The sequence below is a fragment of the Acyrthosiphon pisum genome, chromosome A1 (genome assembly GCF_005508785.2).
Source record: "Acyrthosiphon pisum isolate AL4f chromosome A1, pea_aphid_22Mar2018_4r6ur, whole genome shotgun sequence".
Classification (NCBI taxonomy): Eukaryota; Metazoa; Arthropoda; class Insecta; order Hemiptera; family Aphididae; genus Acyrthosiphon; species Acyrthosiphon pisum.
The window spans coordinates 59270125-59283863 of NC_042494.1; the positions used below are offsets into that span (position 1 = coordinate 59270125).

Consider the following 13739-nt stretch of genomic DNA (forward strand, 5'->3'; position numbering starts at 1 on the left):
ATCGCAAACTGTGGAAGGACTCAAGGATATCTATGATACTTCCAAAATGATGATTCCCACAAATTCTTTTTTTCACCATCGCTCTTAACTTGTTGAAAACGTAGGAATGTTTCAAAAAAATAGTTCAAAATAAATGTTGAGTAGCTGAAGTAAATTTGTTCCTCTGTATATCAATTAGGACAGCGTTTCAGCATAAGGGAAAAATTTCTTATCAACTTTTTTTTTGGTACAAATTTTATTTAGAAATATCCCCAGCCTACTGAAAAATACCATACTCATGTTGTGTAAAGTATTTGTTTTCCATTGTTCTGGATCCGTGCCCGACTCATCTCAACTTACTATAATATTATAATATTATACTATTATATTATGTAGGTACCTACTATTAATTCCCTGATTGGGCGTGAGCATTGATTAAATATACATATTTAATATATATATTAAGTATATTTAATCAATGGCGTGAGTTAATTAAAATACAATGAAATAAATAAAAAATACTATATAATATTACCAGTGGTATAACTAGTGTTCTATGGACCAATAATTTCAATAAAATTGAATGGTAAAACATATAATCTTACCTTAGTTTCGACAAAAACTGTCCATTCATCAGTAGAACAGTATGGTAAAAATCTGTCATAAAAATTTCCACTGTACAAGACTTCCGTTAAATTTGGGAGTTCGGAGTTAGAAATATTTAGTGGCTCAGACAATTTAGTAATGAGAGTTTTTACTAATGGTAAAATAAAAGAATAGCGTTCCATATTATCATCTGAAACATATTACATTTTTTTTTTTTACTTCATTAATTATTATTCAATTGGAAGCTTAAAATTTGATTTACCTTTGAGAGCTTTTTGTAAAATAGTATTTGCCGAGCGCAATAAGTAGCATTCAACTTCTAAAACACTTTTATTACTTGTTTGTAATATAGTGTGCAACTTAACTGTTGCCATAGCACAAATTTCCATATTAGGACTTGATGAGCAGCTCAACAAGAGTCCTTATAATAAAAAGAATACAATTACAATCAAAAATTTTAATTCAACATATAAAAGTAAGTATTACTCTATTTTGTTGTTATGTCAAATTTGTGTAAAAAAATTAAAAAAATGTTAATACTTACTATTCAAATTAATAAATAACAATAACTCTGTATTATATCATAAAAATTCTTACCATAAGTCTTCATAGCAATATCTTTGTTGTACTGTTCTTGATTATCTCCAAAAATAGCTAATTGTTCAATTAATTTTATACAACCATCGAGTAATTTTACTGAACACTTTTTGTCAAAATTTGGACTTGGATCCAGTACAACTAAATCATACACCAAGCCTATCAACTGACCAATATTTTCCATCTTAGCATGATCACAGTCAACAGTAGATCCAGAATCGTGGAGATCACTTAATACTGCTTCAACAGCTTTTTCTAAAATATGTAGCTTCAGTTCTAAATGTGAACAATATAACATATTGTTTAAACTTAGCATATTAATGCACGCCATAACTTGACCACGTTCCTAAAAAATGTAAAACCATTTCAATAGAATTTTCATATTATTCAGTATTCACACATTAAAATTACCTTCCAACAATTTTTGCTATGAATATTGACTCCTCGCCACATAACAACAAAAAGAATATTTTCTACCAATGAACATAAATCGTTTTCTTTATTCTCTGTTTTACTGTTGGTAAACTCTTGCCAGGGACTATCAAACATAGAATATAATATATATTTAATAATGTTATGATGTTATTTTCTTGGTTTAAATTTTTTTTTTAGATCGATATTCAAATCTATAAGTGTAATATTAAGATGCTATTTTAGAACATTAATTATATTATATTATGATACCAGTACAATATCAGTACATATTCATATAAACAGATTTACAATTGTATTCAATAATGAATAAAACTACATTTTAAATTAAAAATTAGTTATACTGCATCACATGATCATAATATGAAAAAATTAAATAATCTATAGATCTGCTGGATAAACCCTATAATAAGAAACTAATATTTTGTTTCAAATAAGTTTTACTAAAAAATTAACAGAATAGGCTATTTGAGATATATATTTAGTTTACCATACTTAAGTACTTTATTTAGCTTCAGCAATTACTTCAGCAGTTTATTCTATAATTAAGAGAATTCGATACCGTGATATTCTGTTTTTGCCTAACACACGTGCGGCATAGTATTTTAGACATAGTGTTTTTCGACAAACATTCCAATTGATCTATTGAAGTGATAAGATTTCTGAAAACAGATTTGAATTTTTCGCCAAGTGTACTTGAAATCAACTTTCCCACATTTTTGATTTTTTGGTTTTAACTTCTCCAAAAATTTAAATACCAGCATTTTTAAATACTCTTTTTGAATATGACATTTTTAAGAATTTGGGAGATCATATCAAAAATATGGGAAAGTCGATTTCAAGTAGATTTGATGAAAAATTCAAATCTGTTTTCAGAATTTTTATTGCTTCATTAGATGGTATGTTTGGCAAAAAACACATCTAAAATACTATGCCGTGTGTGTGTTAGACAAAAACAGAAAACCACGGTATCGAATCCCCTTAAAAACAAATGTTAATTTTAAAACTAACAAAATAGCATTTTACTAAATATTATGACTATGCTACTTAAGATAAAAATATATTGATATTAAAAGTTTTATCAAATCTGATATTTTATACCTACTAAACAAAGTTTAGATGAGTATGAAGAATTCTGATTGGTTAGGTTAAATAATAATGAAGTGTTAGATTTGATTAAACTTAAAATTAGGATTATAAAATGATTACTTGATAGTATCAAAATCATTCTGATCACTACTTTCAACATCTTCACAAACTGTTGATGCATTATCAGACATCATAATTCCAGAACTTATCGAATGATTATCTGGCGCAATAGAAGATTTTATAGACGATATATCTTCAAGACTGCTAGACATAGATCTAAAAAATGATCTAAATAATAAATATATATGCTTACACTAAATTAGAGATTTTAAAATATATTAGATACCCACCTAATTGTATTTAAATAGGTTTCAATTTAAAATGTATTAAATTAATAAAATTATAATAAATTTTATTTTATTTTATACACAAAATAAATTATGTTTTCATTAAATTTATAACTTATAACTTTATTTATTCCAAAGAAAATATAAAGTAAATATACATTTTTTCGTACAAAATTAATAATTTATGACCTTAATTTGTATCTTTTTTAATTTTTATAGTAATTTTTTACTAATAAATATTAAAAAGGTAGGTAAATAATACATTTTTCAAGACATACCTATTACTCATACTATAGGAATCTATATCAAGACCCAACTCAACTAATAACTGTTTCGTCATTAATTGAGCTTTATCTTCATCAATGGTATTTCTATCAGAATGAGGTGAATACATTGCATACTTTTTTATTCGTTCTTTAGCATTTTCTCCGATTTCCTAAACAGTTGACATATATTATAATTATATAATCCAAAAAACAATTTAAATTAGTTTACTTGTATTTCTGTAGTTTTTTGCTTAAACATTGAATATGCTGAAGTAACAGCAAATGATAAATTACTAGTAGCTGAGTGAATATTACCACTAACACTGTTCATAGCATGTGCTAGATTATCAGATGCAATTTGAATATTGTCACTAACAACTAAACCAACTGTATTCACTGCAGAAGTTAGATTTTCTGAAGCATACTGAAGATTGTCAGCAACTACTGCTGATACAGATCCAGCCACACCTATATAAATATCAATTATTGTAACAAATTATTGTAATACATATTTAGTAAATACTCAATTATTCATCCAGTTACATTACATTGAATAAGGACTTTTTACTTTTTAGATAGTCTAAATACATGTCATATTTCAAATTTTCAACTTTCTTGGTAATTATATGCTCATTACAAGTTACAATTTTTTAGTAGAATACAATTTTTTTTCAAGTCATTTTAACCCAACAATTATGGCATTAGAATCAAGATTTATTGAATGTGAGCATAGGCGTGCGCACGGGGTGGGCCAGGTGGGCCGTGGCCCACTCTACGAGTTTTACCATACTTATTATAGATATGGCAACTTAGATCATATAAATAGTTGTATTGTCTTATTCAGTGGTATAAGCATTTTGGTTTTTGATTTTCTTATATCAACAAAATTAACAAGATTCTCATAAATCTATAAAATATGCAAACAAAAAATGGTTCTATTTAATCGAAGATAAGGTAAATCGTGAACATATATCACAACCAATCAACGGGCTGCGCACACCTATGAATGTGAGGCATTTAAAGTTTAAATAATAATTGATACATTTTTTTTTTTTTTTTATTAATTAAACTGTTGAAAATCAAACAGTTTGTAACATCATTAGTTTAAATTATCATTATAATATTTAATACTATTTAGTTAATTTTACAAAAATAAAGGGGGGTTAGGTAACTGATCTGCTATAGATGTCAAGTGTACCTTGTCGTTGATTGACTGTAATCTAAGTGTTAAATTTGAATTCATTTATAAATCATAGCGCATACCTATGAAAATGATTCTGGGCAATGACAGCCCATATTACTAAGTATATTTTAAGATTTTATATTCATATTGCTATTATAATAATTACACTCAGAATTCAAAATAAACTAAAAATAATAAATTATATAACAAACTAATTAAATTAATTATTTTATATTATTTTTTTTTTTTTTTTTTTTTTTTTTTAATTTTAGAACTTCCAGCAAATACTATTATAGTTCGACAATTATGAAAATATTTTATTTTATATTATACGAATGGGTTTAAAGACTGAATATAAACAATTTTGTTTATGATTAAATTTAAATGGCTTTTATTCAGTAAAAAAATGTATTTTAAAGCAAATGTTTGAAGTCCAACTCATATTGATTTGATAAAATAGGCCAACCAAAGTACAGAATAAATAAAGATGCTGTAAATAATATAACTTAATATACTGTACAATGCACACGCTCGATACCCAGATGGTTAAGAATTTGAAATGTTTCTATAAATATTATTTCCTCGTCAGTAAGTATTTCCATTTGGTGTAAAATATATGCATAAATAACTGTGTATTTAAGTACCCCTTAGCTGTCTAAAACGTCCCAACTTAATCCAATGTAATCAGGTAAAAAAATGCAATATTTTCTAAATTGGTGAACACACACGTATATAAATAATAATCAAAGCAAGACTATTTATGAGGGATCTGTGTGTAGTGTGTACTAAGTAGACAATATTAAGTGAAAGAAAAGTTAAGTACATTAAATAATTATGGGAACATTTTATTATACTGAAGCCTCTTTAATATGAAATAAGTAATAACTACCTTTTATTTCGTTTTCAATGAAATTAGCAGCATCTGTAAAATTTTTTACTGCTGATATGGAACTTTCGCGAATTGCATTATCAGAAAATTCTTCTTTAAATTCAAACATAGAATTCCATTTTTTTAATGATAAATGTTTAGCTTTTAAAATATTAGGATATGAACTCCATCTTGTTAATTTCTTATAAATTTTTTCAACATCGTTGTCTTCAAAGCTCATTAGATCTTTGTTGTGTGATGTTTTTCCTTCAGCTAATCGGTGTACTAAAAGCCGGGTTACACAATCTTGCCAGCCGGATTGTTTAGCAAATGCTTTTGCTGCATTTGGACTCATATAAATCATTGCTAATAACTTTCGAGCCACTTCTAGTTTTATTTCGATATCTTCATAGGCTAGACGATGAAGAATTGATAAAATTGCTGGATAAGTACACATTGAATCTAAAAATTAAGAAAATTACATAACATTTGAATCATGTTATGGTATTATGTACCACTATATTAGACATAAAAATATACCAGTCAATAAAACTTGATCAAACATCATTAAAGTAACTTCCATTGATAAATTCTGAAAATCTGGTAGCAATGAAATAAGACCAGGATACAACCCATAACCAGAGTTTTGTAATCGTAAATTACACTTCTGCCTTTCATATACATACTTTGTTCTGAGTATTATTGACAAAAGCTAAAAATAAAAAAATATATAATTTTTTATTTAAATGTCAATTTATTATTTTAAAATGAAAAACAATTAAATTACCTTTAAAACTCGTTGTTTTGCCAACATACTAATAGATTTTTCAATTAAAATGCAATATAAAATGTCAGCAGTTTGTGGTTCATACATTAATAAGAATAATTGATCTTTACACGATTCAGTTTCTAATTGTTTTATCAATATATCTAATAGTTCTATTATCTAAAACGAGGATAATATCAAATTAATAATTTTGTAGTACCTACAGTAGTCACTCGATAATTTGAATCTTGATAATTTGAAATACACCATAAATCAAACTAAACGCTGAGTCCCCTTAGAATACTTCAATAATTAGAAGAAAATATATGTATACCGGTCCCCTTGATAATTTAAAATCTATGTCGGTAGGACACACTCGCTACAATTTGAATTTTTTTCCACGAACCTCTATAATTCGAATTTCTTTAAACGCGTGCATATGTAAGTTCATATATATAAAGATTATGTACAATCTATAACTCGACGTACTAGTAATGAAACTAATAACGACGATGGTTATATATTATCGTAGTTTATAAATGTTATTATCGTACCTTACCTACCTAATCTAAACTTTGATATGTATGTATGATAAATAAATGTCAAAATAAATGTAATGTATTATACATACAATTTTTCACCTCTCTTTAATTCGAATTAACTAGTTTTCCTTCGATTATTCGAACACTCAGTAAATCGAAAACCTCTATAAATCAAATTTTTTACTCAGTCCCCTGAATTTCAAATTATCGAGTGACTACTATATTTATTTTTAATCAAACAAAATGTTCACAAAAAAAATAATGAAATATTTGTAATGGTTACAAATGTAACTTTTTCAATAAAAATAAAAATTAATATTTACCATTGTTTCTGCCCTGCATGTTATAAGATATCGTACAATTATATCTATATCTGATATATTAACTTCTCTAACAATATAAAATCGAACAATATCCAACAAAGATGCCCTAAGCACAGTAATATGATTGACTGATAACACATCACATGTGGTATAATAAGTTCTTATAGTGTCTAAAAAAAATTGAACACCAAATCGTTTTCGAAATGATTTACGGTCATTTTTTATCAACATATATATTATCTTGACAACACCTGGAAGTATATTTTATTTATATTTTAATAATTATTAATAAAAAAAAACAACAATGGTTAAATTTCAAAAGAATATTACCAATTTGTACATTAAAAGAACATCGACACCAAATAGAAAAATTAAAAAGAATGTGCTGATAAAATGCCCTTAGTAGTTGAATGTTAGAAATTTCCTGTAAACATTCCATAAATAATTGCATCGCTTCTAACATTTGCAAATCAATTTTATCTGAAGGTACCTAAAACAAATTAAAAATATATATCAACACATTTTAATATTTAAAACAAATATTATTTACTTTTGTAAGTAATTCTCCTAAAATTGGTATGCCATTTTTCCTTAAAAGTTGTTCTTGTCCAACAACATTTCCTTTCATAAGATTTTTAATTAAAATAAGTAATAAGCCTATTGGGTGTAACTCAAGTCTTTCATCTAAAAATTAAATATCATATGATATATTATTTAATATTAAAAGATACCTTAAATAAATTATTTTTATATTTTATAATCTGAAAGATTATTAAAAGAAACCAATTAATTTTGTTTTAATAATTTAATCCATACCTAGAGAGTATGAACGAAGAGATGAAACATCGTCCAAATCTAAAGATACTTCTGTGTTTGTGTGATCCAATGACAATAAACCTAGATGTTCATTTTCATTTAAGACTTGACTTTCCAAAATTGGAAACAAGACACATAGACCACCAATCATATTAATTACATCCTAAATAACACAATGTTATAAGTTATTACAATTAAAAAAATTAATCTATTTAAAGAAGTACTTGTATAGGTGAACATTTGTTGACAGCTGCTGTAAGACGTGCATTAGTTTTATTTTTTTGGCTTAAATCTAGAGCAATATCATGACCAGATGCAGCTGTAGGACTAAAGTAAAATATTGATCTATTAAACAATCCTAATATATCACATGTGGAATCGTCCATGGTACTAAGTGAGGAATAATTTGGACCTAAAAAAATTGTCAATAAATTTACAAAAATATATGCATTTTATATGATTCTTATTTACCTAAGTCATAAATAGATTTTATCTGTTGGGCTGAAAAATATTCAGGAAACAAACAAATTGGACCTAATTGACCCTTAAGGCATATGGAACAACCATACAAAGAATCTTGCATGCCAGGAGGAAAGTCTTTGACATATGGATCCATAGCACTCGATCCTCTCATAAGTAAGTAATTCGGTACCTAAACAATAATATGTATTACATACCATAAGAACTTTTGCAGTATATTATTTATGGAAATTAATTTTAAATTTATTACCTGACTAATAAATGATGGTAATATTCCTCGATCTACTTGAGGTTGAGTATCAATAGATTTTGGCACATGAGGAATAAAAGTGCCGATCGAACATTTTTGAAATTGCTACAAATTAAAATAAATTAAATATTTAAAATAGATTAACAAATAAATAAAGTATAATATGACTTAATTAAATTAAAAAGTATATTACATCAGTTAATGGTGTAAATTTGGCAGGAGCACTAATATTTTGCACACCATCAATATATATTGAAACTTGATTATGTCCAAAAGGCCTCCTTAAATAAATAACACAGGCAAATTTAGTAAGTGAATAATGCAAAATATTTTAAACTTACTTTGATGGACTATAGCTAACATCTACGCAGTACCAACGATTTTCTACAAATCTAAAATCTCGAGCAGTAACGGTAAAAAATTCTTTTTTTGTATTCATTCCAACAACTAGTGTCCAATCTGATCCAATAAAAATTTCTAATCCTGTATTTGAATTGGTTAATAAGCTAAAAAGAAGATATAATATATGTTTTAAAATTACTGTATTTAAAAAGTATAATTTTTAATATCTTACTGTAACAGTTGGCGTCTGTAAGAAGCTAAGCCGTATGTACTAGTACAATGATGAAAGCTAACATTATCCAAACGTAACCAACAATGAAAGGTTAAGCCACTCATAGGTCCAGGCCATTTTTTCAATTCATCAATTATAAGACCTTCTATTAATGAAAAACATACAATTACTAAAATATAATATTTATTAATTTTTATATTATTTATGAATGATATCAACTATTTAAGAACAAAAATTTTATTTGATAAGTAAATGAAGATATTTCAATCTTGTCTAAATTTAAATTGCAGCCAATAAACAAACTAACACATTTTTTTTCAAGTTGTATTAATTCATTTGTAAACATCATTTAACTCTAGCAATAATAAAAATTATTAATAAGTGATAAAAAGGACTTAAAACTGGAAACCAGACGGTAAGAGACCACAAGAAAGCAGGCCAAAGAAAATTTGGATAGAACTCAACCAGATTTCCTGGGTACTTGGGGTTGATACCCGAAAGAATTTGCAAATTATAGAGTACGCATGTGAGGAGAAGTGATGGACCTTAATGGCCTATAATAGCTGAAGGAAGGTAGAGATAAAAAAGTACTATAATACTTTTGGTTGAAAAAATACACATTGTTTCCGTTTTTATTTTTTTGATAAAAATAATTTTAGTTTAAACTTATCATAATACTATAGTAAGTCTGAAAAAATACAGTGTAATTTAAATACCTTGATCTTTTTGAATATCAAAAAAAACTTTACAGCTATGATCATATGTACAATAAGCAACTTCTGACAATGTTCCAAGTATTTGAGTGACATATGGAAACTAAACAAATGAAATACAATTTTTAGCCTTAATATTAATATTTTTAGCCTTAATATTAATCAAAACCAAAATATGAAGAAAAATCTTACAGGTTCATCTTTATCTCTCATTAACAAAAAAATCTTTTTCAATTCAGATGTTGATATAGAATGTGAAGCCAAATTTTCAATAAGTTTCAAAAGTTGATGGACAGTTTTTTGAACTAACTGATTACAGTTTTCCAAACATGTACATACTGAGTCAATTACTTTACAAACTGAAGATTGACATTTACTAAATATACAAAAAACAAAATAAACAAATAACCTGTGTTAGTAAAATCAACTTAAAATCAACTAAATATGACTTGACTTATTTCACGTATTATTAATTTATTTAAGGACATAATATATTTGTAAAATAAAATGTTTTACCTTTGTAAATTTGTCGTACACAAATTAAATATTATACTTGCTAACCAAACTTGATCCATTTCATCAAGACTAGGTAACCATTCAATCAATGGTACAATCATTTGGGCATTCTAATACAAGTTAAATAAAACAGCTTTGAAATTAGTTACATATATAATAATGTAAGTCAACTGACAAATTTTACCTCTAAGTTTTGATCTAAAGTTTTATCTGTATTTTCTGTAGCAATGGAAATTATAGCTTTTAATAATGGTTGACTTTTATTTGCTTGTTTTCCTACAAATTCAAATATCTTTTCATAGCCATTTATACTTAACATCTGTGTTTTTGCTTCATTTGACATACGAAGAATCAAAGAAACGGTTTCAACACATTTTACTACATCATCTATTTCTATATCATCCTTCAAAGGTAATAATCAAAAGTAAATATTTAATAGAGATAATATTAACAATAATAAATTAGTTACCTCAAATTTATTAAGTATGTCTAAAATTATTTCCAATAATTTACACTCAACAACATATCCTCTAATTTTTTCAGCATTAGATCCAGATAACTCAATTGACTGTCCAATAGCTTTAATCACACTTAAAACCAAAGGCTCATTTATTTCAAATGCTGTACATTGTTTTAATGTATCTCTTAAACACTCAATTTGTGTTGACACATCCAATTGACACTAATTTATACATTATTAGATTAATAAGTAATTAGTAGATACATATTTATATACAGAGTGTAACAGAAAGAACTGACCAAAAATAAAAAAAATTTATGCTACTTAAACTTATGACAAAAATTGATAAAATTATAGGATTAGTAAATAGTTTTAGAAATATACCAATGTTAGCAGATTTAGATTTTAGATTTAGATTTAGATAAATGTTTTTACCATCCAAATAGTTCTTTTAATCAGATTCACAAATTGACTATTTTGAATTTATTCAAAAAAATTTTAATCAAATTTAAAATTTTTCATTTTCAGTATTAAAAAATAAAAATTTTTTTTATTACACTTGTAGCGCAAGTGGCTATAAATTATATAACAAAAAAAAAATTTTTAAATATTGATTAAAACAAAAGTTATTCCAAAAGTCAGTTCTATCTTTTACACCCTGTATATTTTGTAAATAAACTATTATACATGCTAAGTACAATTCTGGACTTTATACATGGCATATAAGTATAGCTTTAATAAATATTAATCTTACCTGATGTGGAGGAAATTGAATCATTACTTGTGTGACCGTTACAAAACACCGCAAAGCTGTAGTTTTCACCACTAACGGAATGTTTTTATCTGATATCACTTTCATAATTAGAGTACAGGTCGGAGGACTTACTCCTCGAAGTGCATTATGCTAAAATATAAAATGAAGAAATATATTAAAGTATAAACTAAAATTGAATAATAATAAAAAAATTCATTTTAATATTTAAGCTAAAAAATATAATATTACAACTACAAGTACAGTTATTGATTTTTATAGTAAATTGAAATTTACTTTATTTTTACTTCAGAAATGTTCAACAATAAAAAATTCAAACAATAAACATGCAGAATGACACAAATAATTTGTAGGTTTCTTTTTTTATTAAAAACAAAATATTTAAGATAAAGTACATAGGTTCTTTAGTCTATAGGTACTCTATACCAAAAATGTAATTTCTATAATGCACATTAATTGAAATAGGCTAATTTACTGTATCAACTTCAATAAAAATAATTTAGGGAACATGTTTTAAAACTTTTTGAATCTAATAATCAATTTATGAAGTATAATCGTCATGGAATTTACCATGAAACTTTTGTTAACTCTTGACGCTAGCATATAATATTTTAAAAGTATAAATATTAAGATTAATTATTATTTATCACTGTCTTAATGATTAAAACTGAATACCAAGGAATTGCTGGAAGACAAATTAAAATGATTGGTACAATTTATTATTGGTTGATTAATAAATATAATTCAGATGAATGATACATATTAAGAGGACACAGAATCCGCATCCAATGTTTCATTCTTACAAAGTTACAACATAGAAAAATTGAATTATGCAGAACTAATCTTGAGTTATTAACTTTTTAGATTTAGCTTAAATATTGGACTGAATTAACATCAAACTTAGGTAAAACAATAATTTAAGACAGAGATTTATAAACTGTTGGTTGCGATTAAAAAGTTTGTCACAATTATATTTTTTGTGGATTAAGTACAATTTTTAAATATGTATAATATTTAATATTCAATATTCAAAAATATATAATATAAAATAAATATAAAATATATATACAGGGTCCGTCAGAACAAACGCATGTTTTACGAAATAATACTACACTAAAAGTAATTTCTGTAAAACAATTTTTATTACATGAAAAATGTAGAAACATATGCAATTTTTTAAAAATTTTTTTTTGGAGGTTCTTCGCCAAAAATTCCCCGGACGTCTCATTTCACGCTTTGGTGACATTCCGTGGCCCCCTCGCTCCCCTGACTTGTCATTGTGTGATTTTTTTTTGTGGAGTCACTTAAAATCAAAAGTCTATCAATGCAAGCCACAAACCCTAGATGAATTGAAGGATGAGATCACAAGAGTTGTGGGTGAAGTTCCGGGACAGATGCTGACCGACGCGATGGACTCGTTTCGAGAGCACCTGCAGCATTCCTGCATTGCAGCTCAAGGGCGCCATATGACTGACATTATTTTCAAAACCTAAATTTTGTTACAGTAAAAAAAAATTGCATATGTTTCTACATTTTTTGATGTAATAAAAATTATTTTATAGAAATTACTTTTAGCGTACCTAGTATCATTTCGAAAAACATGCATTTGTTCTGACAGACCCTGTATAAAGAAAAGATATATTTTACGTATAAATACAAGTATATGATACCCAGTATTGTAAAGTATTTGAGTAAAAGTATTCAAATACTTTTTTCCGTATTGAATACTTTTTAAAATACTTTTATTATTCCTTTAATTCTTTGGTCAAATAATAATAATGTCATAATAATATTATATATATTTATCATTTATGAACAATTCTATATCGGTTTTAGTTTTCGTCTATTAATAGCTTAACTAAATATTTTTTACTCCGAGAAACCGTCTGTCGACACTCGACAACGATCGCAAGGGTACGTTTTCGGTACCTACCAATATATACTAATATACAAAAGAACAAATATGACAGATAAGCATTTTGAACAAATAATGTTCTTAAAATGCAATACTCAAATGTTCGATTAATATAATATATTATGAATGATTCAGAATTAAATTGATTTTTTCGTTTTGTATTTGAAAACTATTTCAAATACTTTACTATTGATAGTATTTGGGTGGTATTTTAAATACTTTATTTTATAAGTACAGTGAAACCT

The 13739-nt window shown here is 26.1% G+C and overlaps 1 protein-coding gene across 4 annotated transcripts in view; it reads right to left on the bottom strand.

Annotated features, from left to right (window-relative positions):
- Positions 1 to 481: 481 nt before the first annotated feature.
- LOC100159861 (neurobeachin-like protein 1) overlaps positions 482 to 13739 on the bottom strand; it is a 17035-nt gene continuing 3777 nt past the window's right edge. The window contains exons 7-32 of one of the 4 annotated variants that reach the window (XM_029487328.1): positions 11562 to 11711; positions 10817 to 11029; positions 10532 to 10750; positions 10348 to 10457; positions 10024 to 10207; positions 9835 to 9934; positions 9119 to 9263; positions 8886 to 9050; positions 8738 to 8825; positions 8545 to 8649; positions 8286 to 8466; positions 8039 to 8226; positions 7815 to 7977; positions 7549 to 7682; positions 7329 to 7488; positions 6999 to 7249; positions 6155 to 6313; positions 5908 to 6079; positions 5389 to 5829; positions 3546 to 3784; positions 3329 to 3486; positions 2824 to 2979; positions 1594 to 1720; positions 1183 to 1528; positions 848 to 1006; positions 482 to 775 (exon numbers count right to left, since the gene is read on the bottom strand). In XM_029487328.1, the coding sequence (XP_029343188.1) occupies positions 534 to 775; positions 848 to 1006; positions 1183 to 1528; positions 1594 to 1720; positions 2824 to 2979; positions 3329 to 3486; positions 3546 to 3784; positions 5389 to 5829; positions 5908 to 6079; positions 6155 to 6313; positions 6999 to 7249; positions 7329 to 7488; positions 7549 to 7682; positions 7815 to 7977; positions 8039 to 8226; positions 8286 to 8466; positions 8545 to 8649; positions 8738 to 8825; positions 8886 to 9050; positions 9119 to 9263; positions 9835 to 9934; positions 10024 to 10207; positions 10348 to 10457; positions 10532 to 10750; positions 10817 to 11029; positions 11562 to 11711 (4755 nt within the window). In that variant the 3' untranslated portion in view covers positions 482 to 533. Of the gene's footprint in view, positions 776 to 847; positions 1007 to 1182; positions 1529 to 1593; positions 1721 to 2823; positions 2992 to 3328; positions 3487 to 3545; positions 3785 to 5388; positions 5830 to 5907; positions 6080 to 6154; positions 6314 to 6998; positions 7250 to 7328; positions 7489 to 7548; positions 7683 to 7814; positions 7978 to 8038; positions 8227 to 8285; positions 8467 to 8544; positions 8650 to 8737; positions 8826 to 8885; positions 9051 to 9118; positions 9264 to 9834; positions 9935 to 10023; positions 10208 to 10347; positions 10458 to 10531; positions 10751 to 10816; positions 11030 to 11561; positions 11712 to 13739 lie in introns of all 4 variants that reach the window. The other 3 variants (XM_029487326.1, XM_029487327.1, XM_029487329.1) reach the window with 3 other exon arrangements.